This window comes from Suillus clintonianus (assembly GCF_016758775.1).
Source record: "Suillus clintonianus strain FC179 chromosome Unknown DEU56scaffold_6, whole genome shotgun sequence".
Classification (NCBI taxonomy): domain Eukaryota; kingdom Fungi; phylum Basidiomycota; class Agaricomycetes; order Boletales; family Suillaceae; genus Suillus; species Suillus clintonianus.
The window spans coordinates 741,875-754,661 of NW_024539230.1; the positions used below are offsets into that span (position 1 = coordinate 741,875).

The following is a 12,787-nucleotide window of genomic DNA, read 5'->3' on the forward strand; positions in this document are numbered from 1 at the left end:
TGAGTGGTACAGATTCGTTGGCGCCTCACATACATCCCAGACCTGATACTAATCGGTGGTCAGCTGTATTGATTATAGTCTCATTTCTTCTATGGGTGGCTATAACTCATCCAGTTACAGAGCAGGAGTCATGTCGTATCCACGAGGACGGACGGCTGCATGTTCCGTCGGTGTTGTGGTGGGGCCGTTGTAGTGCTGCTACGCTGTTGATCAGAGAGCGAGCGACCAGGGGTCTCACATGAGAACCTCGTCAATTGGCCAAGGTCCTGATACCGGGTACCCCGTGGTCCAGCGTCTTTGAAAGTCGCCGTAGGCTTGTAGGTGAGACTTCATACCACAAAGGTTGTCAAAAAGAAGAAGATACCGACGCGGAACCAGGTGAAGGCCCAGGAAGAACGCCGTAGGCTGAGAAAGCTCGCGTGGCTCACGCATGGTGGTCCACGGCCTGAGGACACCGACAGTGACGTTGACCCTTGAGATGGAGGTGCCATGTGAATTTTGGTGCAGTTTTTCAGTGGCCATTTCATTCTGATCCGCTGATGCTTTTTTCGTTCTTCAGTTCTACTACTAGTGAGATTGACGCACTGAGCAGGGGCCACATGATGGCATTGCACCTTTGGGCAGCGACAGGAGACTATCCAAATAATCAGTGATGTCATTAGACATAGAAGAACACGCTATACACACATGCTGGGGCAGGCTGTCAATATGTGTCACCACCGCGTGATGATGATGGTGTTGAACCAGCAGGAACCTGTCAGTTTGTGCGTACACTTGAATGGCAGCCAGTGGGTCCTTGGATCATTGGATTTAGTGGCGCCGCATTTTCATACAGGATTCCTCGAAAGTTTCTGCCTTCACTCAGCACTGGTTACTGACGCATGGTACTGTGGTATTGATGATGTGACAACTCAGCTCCAGTGATTTGAATTCATGCCATTTGCCCTTCAAAAGTAGTCGAGGACGAGGAGATATGGCAAATTTTTTCTTGATGATCCACTCCCAGGCCATCGACCGTCATCCAAGCTTTTCATATCTTCAGGCTGAGACCGAGCAACCGAGCAATACAACGGCCTGGGTGTGCATACCTACGGTATGCATGGCAATATAATTAATGATTAATGGCATGCATGTGACAGGGCCACGTCCGTCGGAGTCACAGTCAAATGCCGCTAGGTTTCAACCTTTCACAAATCACGACCCTTGAAGTGAGCAACCCACCGGAGTGCATGGCAAACTCAACCAATGCTGCGAGGTATGCGCAGCTGCGGCTTTGATAGACCTACATCTCAACGCTCAGTCATCCGATCCTAGACATCTTCATTCGTAAACGCTTGAACCCTCATCGTCCTCTTCAGATATGTCGCGTCGTACAACCTCGTGCGGTCAAGAAACTGTTTTCTACCACCGATGTGGTCAGGGATCTGTATCTTCTATTTCCACCGACGTTGGGTTTAGGTCATTGTAGATCATCTCGAGCTCGGTGTTCTCGCGTCTATTGAATCACTGAGGGTGATTCGGCTTTCAAACACGTTCTGAAATCATAAGCAGTTTCAAATAGGCTATTATATTTAAGCGACGGAGAATGGTACGTTGGTACATAGTGAGCAAGGGCGTCACTAATTACATGTAGAGGCATGCGTTTGGTATACGATAAAACCTGGCTATTAGTGATCATCGAGTAAGTTCGACTGCTCTATATGATGTTTAAAGTGCTCACCTAAAACAGCTGTGCAATTTTAGCGTTCGTGATCCTTACGTACATGAGGCTTCAAAAGATCTGAGCGGGCAAAGCTTTTGCCGCATAGTTTGCAGAGCCAGCGCAAACCCAGGTGCTTCGCCACATGACGAGGTATATTGCGACGTTGGAATGTCGTCCCGCATGCGGATTCGGAGCCCGAGCGCAGTACAGCCCACTTGCACTCCTTTTGAATTTTCTCCGATCCACTAACGCCGTGCGCCCTGTTCAGGTGCGAGAGCATTGATTTTAGACCTTTAGAAACTAGGGCAGGACACTTTTGATGTGTGGCCTCATTCATCCAGTGACATCGTTGCATATCGTCTGGGACATTCTCCACGGGATCATCAGGGGGCTGGGAGGGCTCTGGGTGATCCTCAGCACCCGAGCTGACCTCGTTAGAGAGAAGATTTGTGAAGTATTCATCAAATGCTTGCAGAGCGGCTGTTTCTGAAATCTCTGGTTGAGGAGGACCGTGGCGGAAGAACTTCTCGTAGAGAAACATGGCCAGCCCCTCGTCCTGCAAGAAACGTTTGGCTGAAATTATCCCTCGCCACAGTAATATACGCACCTCCTCCTGGAAGACAAGTAGTGTGCCATCGCCCGCTTCATAACTTCCCGTGGTCAGTATGTCTGCCATAGCTACACTGCTATCGAAAAAATACTCAACCCCTCTTAAGGATACGTTCAGTGCGAAGTAGCTCACCTATCGAGGTCTTGAAGCTGGTTATCGCTGGACAGCGGCTGGTTCGCCATAGGATGTAGGTGCTTTGTATACTTGGACCGGACACCTTTTATCTACCACTGTCCCCGCCAGCTGGTAGGGTGGTGGCACGGTGCCAGCAATAATTGGACTCTTGGGAGGGTCCCAGGTCTCGTAGGCGTTGGCGGTCATGGTTTCTCTACTGGATGGCTGTGGCTGGCGGTTTGGATACGCGTAGAGTTACCAGGAATGGTGTTCTCCTTGGAAGGGTCCCAGGTGTAGTAGTGCGCAATCACGCCGTGGTTTCCGACTAATCACCACTAAAACAGACATACCGGCCGGTCTGGCTTAGCCAACGCGCCATGAGCGTAACCAAGAGACATCCACATAGATCCATTTTGAGTGCAATGATAATAATGCGCATCAGCTGGGTCCGTCCGTATGTGTAATCGAGTCATCATCTTATCGGGCTTGCCATTCGCAAATGGCGGGGCATGTGACACTCACTGCTTGTAAATTTCTTGACAGATTCAAAAGAAATCGCGAAAATCGTTTCAGATGGACGCCGCAATGGTGGAATTCTTAGTGAGAGATCATCGCCAAAACACGTACAGTTGCTTGATGCTCGACCGTGAGAGCAATGTCATCGAAAAGATCAAGAGCCCTACTGGCATTCTGCGATGTGCCTCCGACTCGAAACCATTGGTATCACAATCGATGTTCGAAGCAAGCATCGCCCAAGACTCGTTCACATTTTAACGATTCACATGCCACCGCGCAAATACCAAGATATGACTCTCAACGTCACTCTCGCACGTACTCATACTTTTCTTTTACATACACAATCGCTCCTCGTAACATGCTTCATACACGTTCACGTTCACCTTTGATTCTCCGTTTCAATCAGCGTATTAATTCCTCTCCCTGTCGAATAATCTACTCAAGTCCTCCAATCGATGACTGAGTTTCTCCCTCGTTCCTAGTCCGAGCCTCTCTTCGTTTGATAGCAAACCACTGCAGCAGCCGAATAGCGCGCAATGGGCGACCGAGCCTTTTTCTTCCGCAACTTTGAGAATGACAACCAAGCTCTTTGCTCAAATGGTTACGCCCCGCGGATGTGTGGTTGATATTTCTACTCCCGCGCGGGGTTTCCTTAGAGTCAAATCACTGAAGGTTGTCGCCCTTTCGCAAGCGCCACAAGATGTCACTTGATCCCAAACATACGCATGTTCACTCCAGGGTGAGTATGAAGTTCATATTACTCTTCACTAAGAGCGCTTACATCCGTGACAGCACAATAACTCTAATCCTTTCGCATTGTCTCCACCGAATATTTAACACGCAATCCAACAAAAAAAACATCTCCTGGGTCAAGTGTAAGTACCATTGTCTGATATCAAGACTACCGAATTATCATGATCTTCAGCAGGGTTCACTCGTGTTGGAGCTCAATAGAAGTACACACCCGGGGCAAGAGGTAAAGCTGCTGGCGAAAAAACCGACCGTCTAGTGGCGGTGGAAAGCGGCTGCCGACCAGGCTCCCCTGTCCGTGGTTGCACTCGTTGTTGATTCCTCCGCAGTAGCACCTCCATAACACCCTTCGAACTTCTGTTCTGACATCCCTACAAAATGTTTGTATACTACGGGTAAAAGTTTATATATACATCTGGGGGATCTTCGGATCTGCATGATTGTGTTCGATCAAGGTTGCCAATTACCATTGTTTCATCTCTTGGGAGTCGCAGCTTTAACACAGCTGCGATATCAAAGAAGCTTTTAAGCAGTCTACACGTGCCTGTGATGCAGATTGAGCGCAGCATTGGAGCATATTACTGGGAACAATGACCCTTTGTAGAAATATGCTCTCTGCAACAAGTTTACTCAAATGCTAGGGGGTCTCCCAGATGGATGTAGAACGGCAAAACCCGATTGATCATAAGACGCACTGGGCCTTGGCAAGTTATACGAGGTATAAATAAGTGTGATTTTGGAGATGATAGAAAATAATGAAGATGAGCGTCGGTCGAAGGAACACTCGTAAGACGACAAAATGATGACGATAAGAGTCCATGTTCAACGTGTCTTACGTGGCTCCGTCCCGACTAACAACTCACTTTCAACATCGATACGACCTGATCTCCTCAACCTCTCAATGAGAATGTCTCCAAAAGCGGTCATAGGAGTCAAGACGCCACCACTTTTGCTTATTTGAGGTAAGGTTGCACCATCCAAAGCCAGCGCTAGCGCGCATTCTGAAATAATGACTAAAAGTTGAAAGAACGGCTAATGAGTGGTTCACTGGGAGAATATATGAAGCTCACTGGATGATAGGAGGTAACCAGGGTCACCTCGACCCCGAAAAATACTTCGTACAACGATCTTTTCTCCTTTGGAGTTCGGACTGGACGTAGTAATGTTGGTGATTTCGAGAGAGCCAGTCTGGAGTTGTCTGCGTATGGGATGACATGAGGTAGTTGCAATATCAATAAATTATTTTGCGCTCACTTCTCAGAGGGGCCTTCACCAGGACTGGGCATTATTCTTTGGGCGAACCATCTCACCTGTTAAAGTCATCCACACGCGGTCATTTCCTCAGCTATGATGACGGGGAGGGGATGACTGACAGGCAGGAAGAGGACAAGTAATCCTGCTATCGCAGAGAATATGGTTGAATACATCACGGCATAGAGTGCACTTCGCTGAACTACGAATTCCTCGTACTTGAAATTCGGACCGTAGGATGATTGAGCGACAGCAGCCACATCGTGATGGTTGGCACGGCATGCGAGTTCAAACAGGCCCCACGAGCGCTGTACGACCTGGCGATTGGCGAGTACCATGAAATACCACGCTCCGTATACGGGTGGATCAGAGTATGGCAAGTTATAAAGCATACGAGGCCGAGGAGAACGGGGTCCTTTCACTGAACTTGAAGTCAGCCACCATCGCATACTTGAATGCTGTGAAATAAACCTGGGCTCAACGCAAAATCCCGCCCTGACGCTAGCATTGTTTGTTTTGGAACGTCTTCCAATGCAGTGAGGATGGTAGAGAAAGTGCCTCCTGAGATACTAGCACCACCAAGCTCCCACGCCGAAGTGGAGAGGTCGATTGTGGCAGACGGCCCACCGAAGGATTTCAGTGTCTTGTTCGCGATGAATGCGAGAACATCAGAAGGTACTGAGTCTAACCCGCAACAAGGGACCACAATTGAACCTGACTTGAGAGCTGCGTAATCGAGTCTAAAAGTAGTCACGTTGGTACTTCTCAAAATCGGCATAGGCATCCACATACTCAAAGATAATATCCTTTACCCAGTGGGGCTCCCCTGTCAAGTCCACGTAATGTTTCCCATGATGCACACAAGCTCGGACAACAGAAGTTCCCCACCGCCAGTATGGGCCAATGGTGTTAATCACAACCCTGGCCTGTTGTACCACAGCGCTTACGTCACTTGGTTTCGTAACGTCCACGGTGAATGCGGGTACATCGTCTGTCGAGAGATTGAGTCCTCGAAAAACGCCCTCGAGTGCTGACTGCGACCTTGCGGCAAGACCAAACGTGAAGGACGAACGTTGCGGATGCGTAGCGAGGTACCGAGCTATAAGGCGACCAGTATAGCCTTGACTCAGACCGTCAGTGAGCTGCTGATTGACAATTACATGTGTAGCCATACCTGTCGCCCCGAGAACAACTATGTCGACCATGATGGCAAGAAACAGGGAATTAATATTGCAAAGCTTCGCGGGTGCTTGAAGGATATATATTATATACAGTTGTTGGAAAATTCCTAATTAAGCCGGTTGCAACCTTCTAAGCATATTGATACCGAGTTGTTTTGCTTCATTGAAACTTGTATCATATACTTAAGAGTGTGGTCTGTCTTCATCCTGTGTCCTGTAGTCGGACGTCTCGACCGCTTGCAGGATACAGCAAAGATGTACACATTGTATTGAAACTTGGGAGAAGTTAGGATAGCCTCTACATAGTACCAATCAATCATCAAACATGGTTCTATCCATCCGAACCCCCATATTTTGTTTCACTTCCATACCCAAGAGTTTCATCTTCCCAACCTAATGAAGATGATATTGATATCCTAACGCAGTCCATATTGCAAATGACTTACCTCAACTCTCTCACTTTGAACCTTCCTCAACTCCATAAGCTCTTCCTTGCTCAAGTAACTTTCGTGCTCGGCGGGCGTTTTCTTGTGTCGTAAAGAGTGGGCCCGTAAATCAGCCTCGGGATCATAGGAGTCTTCCGCCGGTGGAACAAACTCGCCGGCTCGTAACGACGTCATTCGTCGTTCATATGCCTCCATGTGATAATATTTTTCATGAGGGAGGGTTGCTACCAAACGCTGAACAATATCGGCAAAGAGCTATCTAAATGTCACGCACCAGTGTTATAATCTTCAATAAAAACAGCGAATTCTTTGCGCTCCTGGTCCTTGGATATGGACTCCGGGTTAATCTTGCGCTCTTCCAGAAGCCATGTGCGAAATTCCTGGGTCTTGTTGTAGAAGCTAGGGAGCAAAATTAGCCATACGGCCGCGGCTGTTATAATTGAACTGACTCGGTTTCACTGATAATTCCGTATTTTCCCCACTGAGCACCAGAGGCAGTCCCATGCCTTTTCTTCTGCGAGAAACGGGTTCGCTTATGGTCATAATTCTTAGGACTACTCACTTTCTTTTCTTTCTTTTCTCTCTTTCTTTCCCTCTTCTCCTCACGACTGCGGTGCTTGTCTTTCTTCTTACGACGCCTTCGCTCCGAATCAGTGTCCGACAAACTTGATACAGAACTTGAACGGGAGCGTGAACGTTTCTGTTTGTGTTTTTCTCTCTCTTTGGGACGTTCATGCCTTTCTCTAGAGTGCGAGCGCTCGGGGCCACGGGAGCGGGAGCGAGACCTTGGCCATTGGCGCTTATGTCTGGGGCTACGAGACCGTGATCTTGAGCGCCTACGTGATCGAAGGGGGGATCGTGACCGACGGGGTGCGCCTCTTTCGGTATCCATTCCCAAACGTCGGCTATGGCCAGGTCCAGAAGCATGTCTGTCTGCTACGAAGGACTCTCTGTCCCTCGCAATTCTCCTGTCATAGGTAGAGATTCTATCCTGGCTTCTAGACCGGCTTCGACTCCTCCGAGCTTGATTTGAGGCCATGGGTTTTCCACACAAGATCTTAACTCGTTCACCTGATGAAGTGGTTCGAGGAGGAGCGTGAGAACGTTGCAGCCACAATCCCGCTGCGGTTGTTTGGATCAAAAGCTTTTGCCAAACAACGTCCACGATTTTAGAAGGGACGAAATTCTTATTCGTGCAACGACTGTCAAGCTCGGCACTCTACGCGAAGAACCAGTCTTATTCCCGCTTCATCTCTTTTGGGTTCTCCATCGCTCGGACGCTGTCATATCGGTGGGCGCTTTGCCACTTCCTTCACAGCTTATTCTCCTGTAAACTCGAGGCTTCTCACGAATGGCCGTCACCTCCTGAATGATGTACTTGCTGTGCTGCCTATCATCCGGCTACTGTTGGAATAGTACGAGCCAGACTGACATATGTCATCACGTGGAGGCATTACGCCTCGGCTTTAACAACGTGATCCCGGCGTGGCAGACCTCCCATTTCATATTTTGTAGGCATGTCAAATGGCCGTTATGAACCTCCTGTGCGTCACATCTGGCTTTCACCACAATTAAACTTTATGCACCGATCGCTCGCAGTCTTGCGTACAGTCTCATCGGATTACACTGGTTACAGCTTCGTCTTATTGGAAGTCGCTTCATGTCCCCACAATAAGACTGAATTGGCTGCCTGGGTGTTTGCGTATTACTAGTGGAAAACATAATGGATGAACCTCCTGCCTGGCATTTCCGTACAGGAAGGTGAAGTATACGTATACACAGAGTGGGCCAAATCGTGCTTCTTTGACATTTCAAATATCACAGAGTGCGGCCTAGAAACCACATCCTTACGAGTATAAAACGCTCCTTCTTGACCACTTTGGCTCACAAGCAAGTACTACTCATTAGTGGTGTTTTGAAACTCAAAACCACGTTGCTATCCCCATGTCTTTCGAATTCCCAGACAGATCTTTCTCTGACTCCTACTAGTACGCCTTGATTACCCAGCAGCTTATTACCTCCTTGAGTTGCTCATCATGCATTCTCGCAGCGGTCGAGAAACGTTCCATCATTCATCCATGCAGGAGACGACGTCTCTGAACCCCCCAAGATCTTCGCCTATTTTCAGTGTTGAACCATGTTTATCGTACGCTAGGTCTCTTTGTTGTCTAGCTAGTCCTTCGGCTTATTGATACCGTTGTTTAGCTCCACCACCTCGCACATAAATGCGGTTACCGCACCGTGAGTAGCAGTATTCCTCTTTGTGTATGCACCCCCTCATGAGTAAGAACAGTGGACCCGGGATAATACCGCCTGACAATGATTCTTTTTTCGCGAGAAGCCATCAGAATTTTCAGGGCGACCCATTCATTGATTATGGTACATTGAGGCACGATGATTTTAGCCTACCAGGGGAAGCTGGCACTATAGTGTCAACAATCCCGATTTCTCAGACTACTGACGGTGCCTGGTCGACCAGTGCCTCTGCAACTCCCCGCCCGGAACTCGAGTCATTTGCTCACAATTCATCTACATTGACCCATTCACCGCCTTCCCACGTGGTAGCTAGCAGCTCTTTCATGTGGTCTGTGCATGGACCAGTCCATACCGAGACCGTACGTTCATTGTTGGGACGGGAAGTCTTGCATGAAGACCACAGGACTGCAATGCTGCAAGGAAGTCCGCCGTCACTGGCGCAAGTACCACCCACCATCTCGTGGTGTCCTCAAGTAGAGGCTGTGGGTAGCTCCGCGACCGCTGTCTTTCAATATCCTTCCCTCCAATCGAGACCAACGCCATCGACCCTTCGACATGGAAGTGCACTTCGATGTACAGTCTCTCGGCAAGATGAAACAGCTAGAATGAGTCCACAGACGGCTGGTACGGGGCTAGCTAGCTATGAACCTGCTTCCCAATCACCGCTCCAGAGACGCAGGGCCTCGTGGTCGAGTTATGCCGATAGGCCCACAAAAGCTCTGCGCTGCAATGGGTTTGTCCTCGATGAAGAAGATGTCAGAGAGGCCAGGAATATTAATGGCGGTATTGTTGTCGCTTATCTCTGTCGCTGGACGCACAACGGGCAGGAATGCGGCATGCACGTTATGGGCGATCGCACGCGATTTGCAAGGCATATACAGAGGTGGCACAGGACACACGTGGCACAAAGTCAGAGGCAGGTCCCTTGTCGCTGGGGCGGCTGTGGCAAGGAAATGAAGAGAGAGAACGTTGTCCGACATCTCATCGTCACCCATCTCAAGATGAAATGGCGCTGCTCGGTGTGTCGCACCAAGCTATCTCGCGATGATGCCTCTGCGAGGCATTTCGAACGCGTGAAATCCTGCAGGCATGGTGTTGCTACAGTTGAAAGAGGCCCGGAAGCGCAGGAGGTGAATGTTTCCGAAGGGGTCGAGTTCTAATCAAACCTCACATTAATTGCTTGGCGAGTTTGGTGGGTCATCATTTCAAGCGAACGATGATTCTATATATGCCACACGGACAGCGTTGGCTAATATTTGTGGTTCCTTACATGTGTTACGGTCGTGGGTCCACCGGTCACACCGGTCATGATTGAACCCGACCCTTCCCCTAATAGATTATTGAGACAACTTACATGTTCTAGCATATTATAATATGGTGTGTGCTATTGATATTCCTACATCCACTTGCTTTAGGAACCCTGAGCGTGTGCAACACTGTGTCTCCCTCTGCAGATCATGTCGCATGACAGTAAAACGGTGCCAGTCGCCGTTCGCGCCAGCATTGAATAATATGCCACCAGGGCAGTCCATCGAACCAATGTCGTTACCCTCGAAGACCGTGTCCCACATCCAATGCCTGCGCGCGTCAATGACTCAGAAGAGCACTGGCAGTTGTCAACACCATCTATATAGACCTTATTTTCCGTTATAGTTTGGAGTGGTCCATCGCATGCATCCACGCTTCAGATATGAATGCACCCCCGGAAGTTTGCTTCGTGCCCACCTTCGCAGCAACTCAAACCTGCGCCCAGCGCCCTCTCCCAATCAGGACTCAGGACTCATTAATTTACTTTGTTTGTCTTTTGGAATTCAGTGCACTCACTCACGTGAACAAGCGCCGAAGTAACATGAATGGGCTTTCATATATAGGTAGACAGCAAGCCATTGGGTTGGCCTAGTTTTTTCAGTCATGCAAAGTCTGCGCACTAGTCTCCGAGCGCTACCACATCATAACGGAGCCACGAGCGAATCACAATGGAGTCGCGGGCGAAGACAAATGTATACGGAGGTCGGTCGGTGACCGGTGTCAAGTGACGTACAAGGTGCTTGGTACGCGATCTCTGCACTAATTCTCAATCCCACACGCGTTCTCCAACCTATTCGTAGCGCCGCCCAAGTAATTGTGAGATAAGAGGTCGAAATAACATTGGTTGGCTTTGCAGTGCCATATATTTAGGGAGCATGGCCTCCACCGTACGGAGCAGTAGATACCGCCACGATTTTGATGTGGGTCATCCCCTCTGTTACTGACTATTAAGAAACCTGTTACAATTCGGGCAACATTCCAGTGCTATACGGAATTACTTACCGTCTACCATATATTTACCCGGATACAAGGCGATCCGCTTCTCAGAGGTGCCGAGGGTAATGACCCCATCGCGAAAGATTTGCGATCTGACAGAACGATCTCTTCCCATGAGCATCAGTTTTCTGGAAGCCTGGCAGGTATTACCCGTGGCATACCCGTATACCGCGCCTGACGGGCTATAAACTTCATGATGCGGGTGCCTGTTCTAGAAAGCGCACATGTAGTATGACTACTACCTCGTCCACAACCCCTATACACGTGCTACACCACTCTATAGAAGTCCCGTGGTCTTTTGAAACAGAGTTCGCGTGTACTAGTATGATTGACCAACAAATTCACGTTCCTCAGTACTCATAAAAGAGCTCTTCTTATGACATGGCGCGATAACCCACGCTCCTAAGCATCATCCGTTTTACAGATTGCTTGCGTTCGTACCACTTTCCGCGAAATCTAGTATGGATAGCATCATTAACTCCCAAGCCGTCTTCGGTGACGAACTTCAGGCCATCGCAACCAATAACCTCGATACTATTTCGTCGTCGGCACCAACCCAAGAGTACAGTACTCTTTTGTATGGATCTGGCTGGGTTACCAATACCATGTCAGATGTGGTAGATCTTCCTCTCGGACAACTTCCTCCAGGTAGAGTTTGAAATTTTCGCGGCCTTTCCTTCAAATATTTACCATGTGCAAGGCCTAGACCTATTGTTCGCCAGTTCCGTTAGCCATGAGCTCTTTACACCAGTCGTACCTGGGCATGTCAAACAGACCATATCTGGTTCTTCAGCCAGACGCTACCAGCACCTGTGTCTCCCCATTGTGCTGGGCGGTCAGGAGAAATTGAAGTGCACATGGCTCGGATGCTCGAGCATCCTCAAAAAAGATAGTCACACTCGCCATGTAGAAGAAGTTCATTTTCGAACGGTTAAGGCTATCTGCACCCGTTGTGAAAGGGAATTCACGCGCACATACGCGAAGAAGAAACATGAACTTACGTGTCCAGGTGCACATTCCAAACGTAGAGCGATGAAACTTGCCATAAGGCGTCAATGTTAAATAATTGTGTATCATGCTATTTCACCTAGAACACCTCCGCCCCGATTCTAGCAGAGAAATCAATTTTAGATATCCTTTGGGAAAAGTACGTACTTATTGAGGTTGTCAATGTTCTCTTGAACACGTATCTCGGACCATCCAGACATTCCATGCTCGAGCACGAGTCGCTAGCCCGGCTTGTGGGACCGCTCGGGTCTATACTAAGTTCTGGGTGAATGTAAGGTATCGTGACCACGGGTGCTAGAGCAAGGAAATACAGACGGACTGTGGGATCTCGGCCACCTTAAAACGGTGATCTCAAGACGGTCCAAGGTACTTGGAGCCTGGGCAGATAATTACTCGGAATGTTCTGTTGAGTCCATCGCAGCCTATAGGGCAGTGTCTGGCCTCGTCGTTCCTTGCGGATGGTACACTGGCGAGTCGCGACCAAATGCTGATCCGAAGTTTCCAAACGAAGTGAACCGTTTCAATTCTGGCAATGGAAATTGACAATTACGGAGTTGCCACCAAAGCTGGAAAAACTGATGAAGCCCCCCTCTCCCTTATGAGGAGGGTGATGAGGTTGCCCCCTTGCAGACATGGATTCAACTGAGGT

The 12,787-nt window shown here is 48.9% G+C and overlaps 5 protein-coding genes across 5 annotated transcripts; 2 read left to right on the top strand and 3 right to left on the bottom strand.

Annotated features, from left to right (window-relative positions):
• Window positions 1–1,604: 1,604 nt before the first annotated feature.
• DEU56DRAFT_483192 (uncharacterized protein) lies at window positions 1,605–2,729 on the bottom strand. Its single transcript, XM_041346440.1, has 2 exons — window positions 1,721–2,729; window positions 1,605–1,664 (listed from the first exon to the last, which is right to left on the bottom strand). Exon 1 carries the CDS (start codon window positions 2,376–2,378, stop codon window positions 1,740–1,742), a length of 639 nt encoding a protein of 212 aa, XP_041213857.1. The 5' UTR covers window positions 2,379–2,729; the 3' UTR covers window positions 1,605–1,664; window positions 1,721–1,739.
• Window positions 2,730–4,286: 1,557 nt separating this feature from the next.
• DEU56DRAFT_775246 (Saccharopine dehydrogenase-domain-containing protein) lies at window positions 4,287–6,207 on the bottom strand. The gene is made up of 7 exons (XM_041351644.1): window positions 6,118–6,207; window positions 5,736–6,063; window positions 5,415–5,683; window positions 5,066–5,364; window positions 4,947–5,002; window positions 4,763–4,890; window positions 4,287–4,705 (listed from the first exon to the last, which is right to left on the bottom strand). Exons 1-7 carry the CDS (start codon window positions 6,146–6,148, stop codon window positions 4,515–4,517), a joined length of 1,302 nt encoding a protein of 433 aa, XP_041213858.1. The 5' UTR covers window positions 6,149–6,207; the 3' UTR covers window positions 4,287–4,514.
• A 94-nt stretch (window positions 6,208–6,301) lies between these two features.
• Window positions 6,302–7,690, bottom strand: DEU56DRAFT_483290 (uncharacterized protein). The gene is made up of 5 exons (XM_041346442.1): window positions 7,133–7,690; window positions 7,020–7,076; window positions 6,845–6,969; window positions 6,571–6,794; window positions 6,302–6,517 (listed from the first exon to the last, which is right to left on the bottom strand). The coding sequence occupies exons 1-5, from the start codon at window positions 7,495–7,497 to the stop codon at window positions 6,437–6,439; spliced, it is 852 nt and encodes a 283-aa protein (XP_041213859.1). The 5' UTR covers window positions 7,498–7,690; the 3' UTR covers window positions 6,302–6,436.
• Window positions 7,691–9,412: 1,722 nt separating this feature from the next.
• Window positions 9,413–10,093, top strand: DEU56DRAFT_483312 (uncharacterized protein). The gene has a single exon (XM_041346443.1). The coding sequence runs from the start codon at window positions 9,432–9,434 to the stop codon at window positions 9,984–9,986; it is 555 nt and encodes a 184-aa protein (XP_041213860.1). The 5' UTR covers window positions 9,413–9,431; the 3' UTR covers window positions 9,987–10,093.
• Window positions 10,094–11,591: 1,498 nt separating this feature from the next.
• On the top strand, window positions 11,592–12,681 carry DEU56DRAFT_751970 (uncharacterized protein; the record flags this gene model as incomplete). The annotated part of the gene is made up of 5 exons (XM_041349596.1): window positions 11,592–11,778; window positions 11,831–12,139; window positions 12,222–12,277; window positions 12,335–12,409; window positions 12,505–12,681. The coding sequence occupies 5 exons, from the start codon at window positions 11,592–11,594 to the stop codon at window positions 12,679–12,681; spliced, it is 804 nt and encodes a 267-aa protein (XP_041213861.1).
• Between the last annotated feature and the right edge of the window lie 106 nt (window positions 12,682–12,787).

Coding starts and splice junctions, on each gene's coding strand:
- DEU56DRAFT_483192 (XM_041346440.1), bottom strand. CDS start 2,378: ATGGCAGACATACTGACCACGGGAAGTTATGAAGCGGGCGATGGCACA.
- DEU56DRAFT_775246 (XM_041351644.1), bottom strand. CDS start 6,148: ATGGTCGACATAGTTGTTCTCGGGGCGACAG. Junction 5,365..5,414: donor GGATTTTGCGTTGAGCCCAG/GTTTATTTCACA, acceptor CTTCAAGTTCAG/TGAAAGGACCCCGTTCTCCT. Junction 5,003..5,065: donor TACTTGTCCTCTTCCTGCCT/GTCAGTCATCCC, acceptor TGACTTTAACAG/GTGAGATGGTTCGCCCAAAG.
- DEU56DRAFT_483290 (XM_041346442.1), bottom strand. CDS start 7,497: ATGCTTCTGGACCTGGCCATAGCCGACGTTTGGGAATGGATACCGAAA. Junction 6,970..7,019: donor GGAATTATCAGTGAAACCGA/GTCAGTTCAATT, acceptor TTTGCTCCCTAG/CTTCTACAACAAGACCCAGG. Junction 6,795..6,844: donor TATTGAAGATTATAACACTG/GTGCGTGACATT, acceptor AGCGTTTGGTAG/CAACCCTCCCTCATGAAAAA.
- DEU56DRAFT_483312 (XM_041346443.1), top strand. CDS start 9,432: ATGAGTCCACAGACGGCTGGTACGGGGCTAGCTAGCTATGAACCTGCT.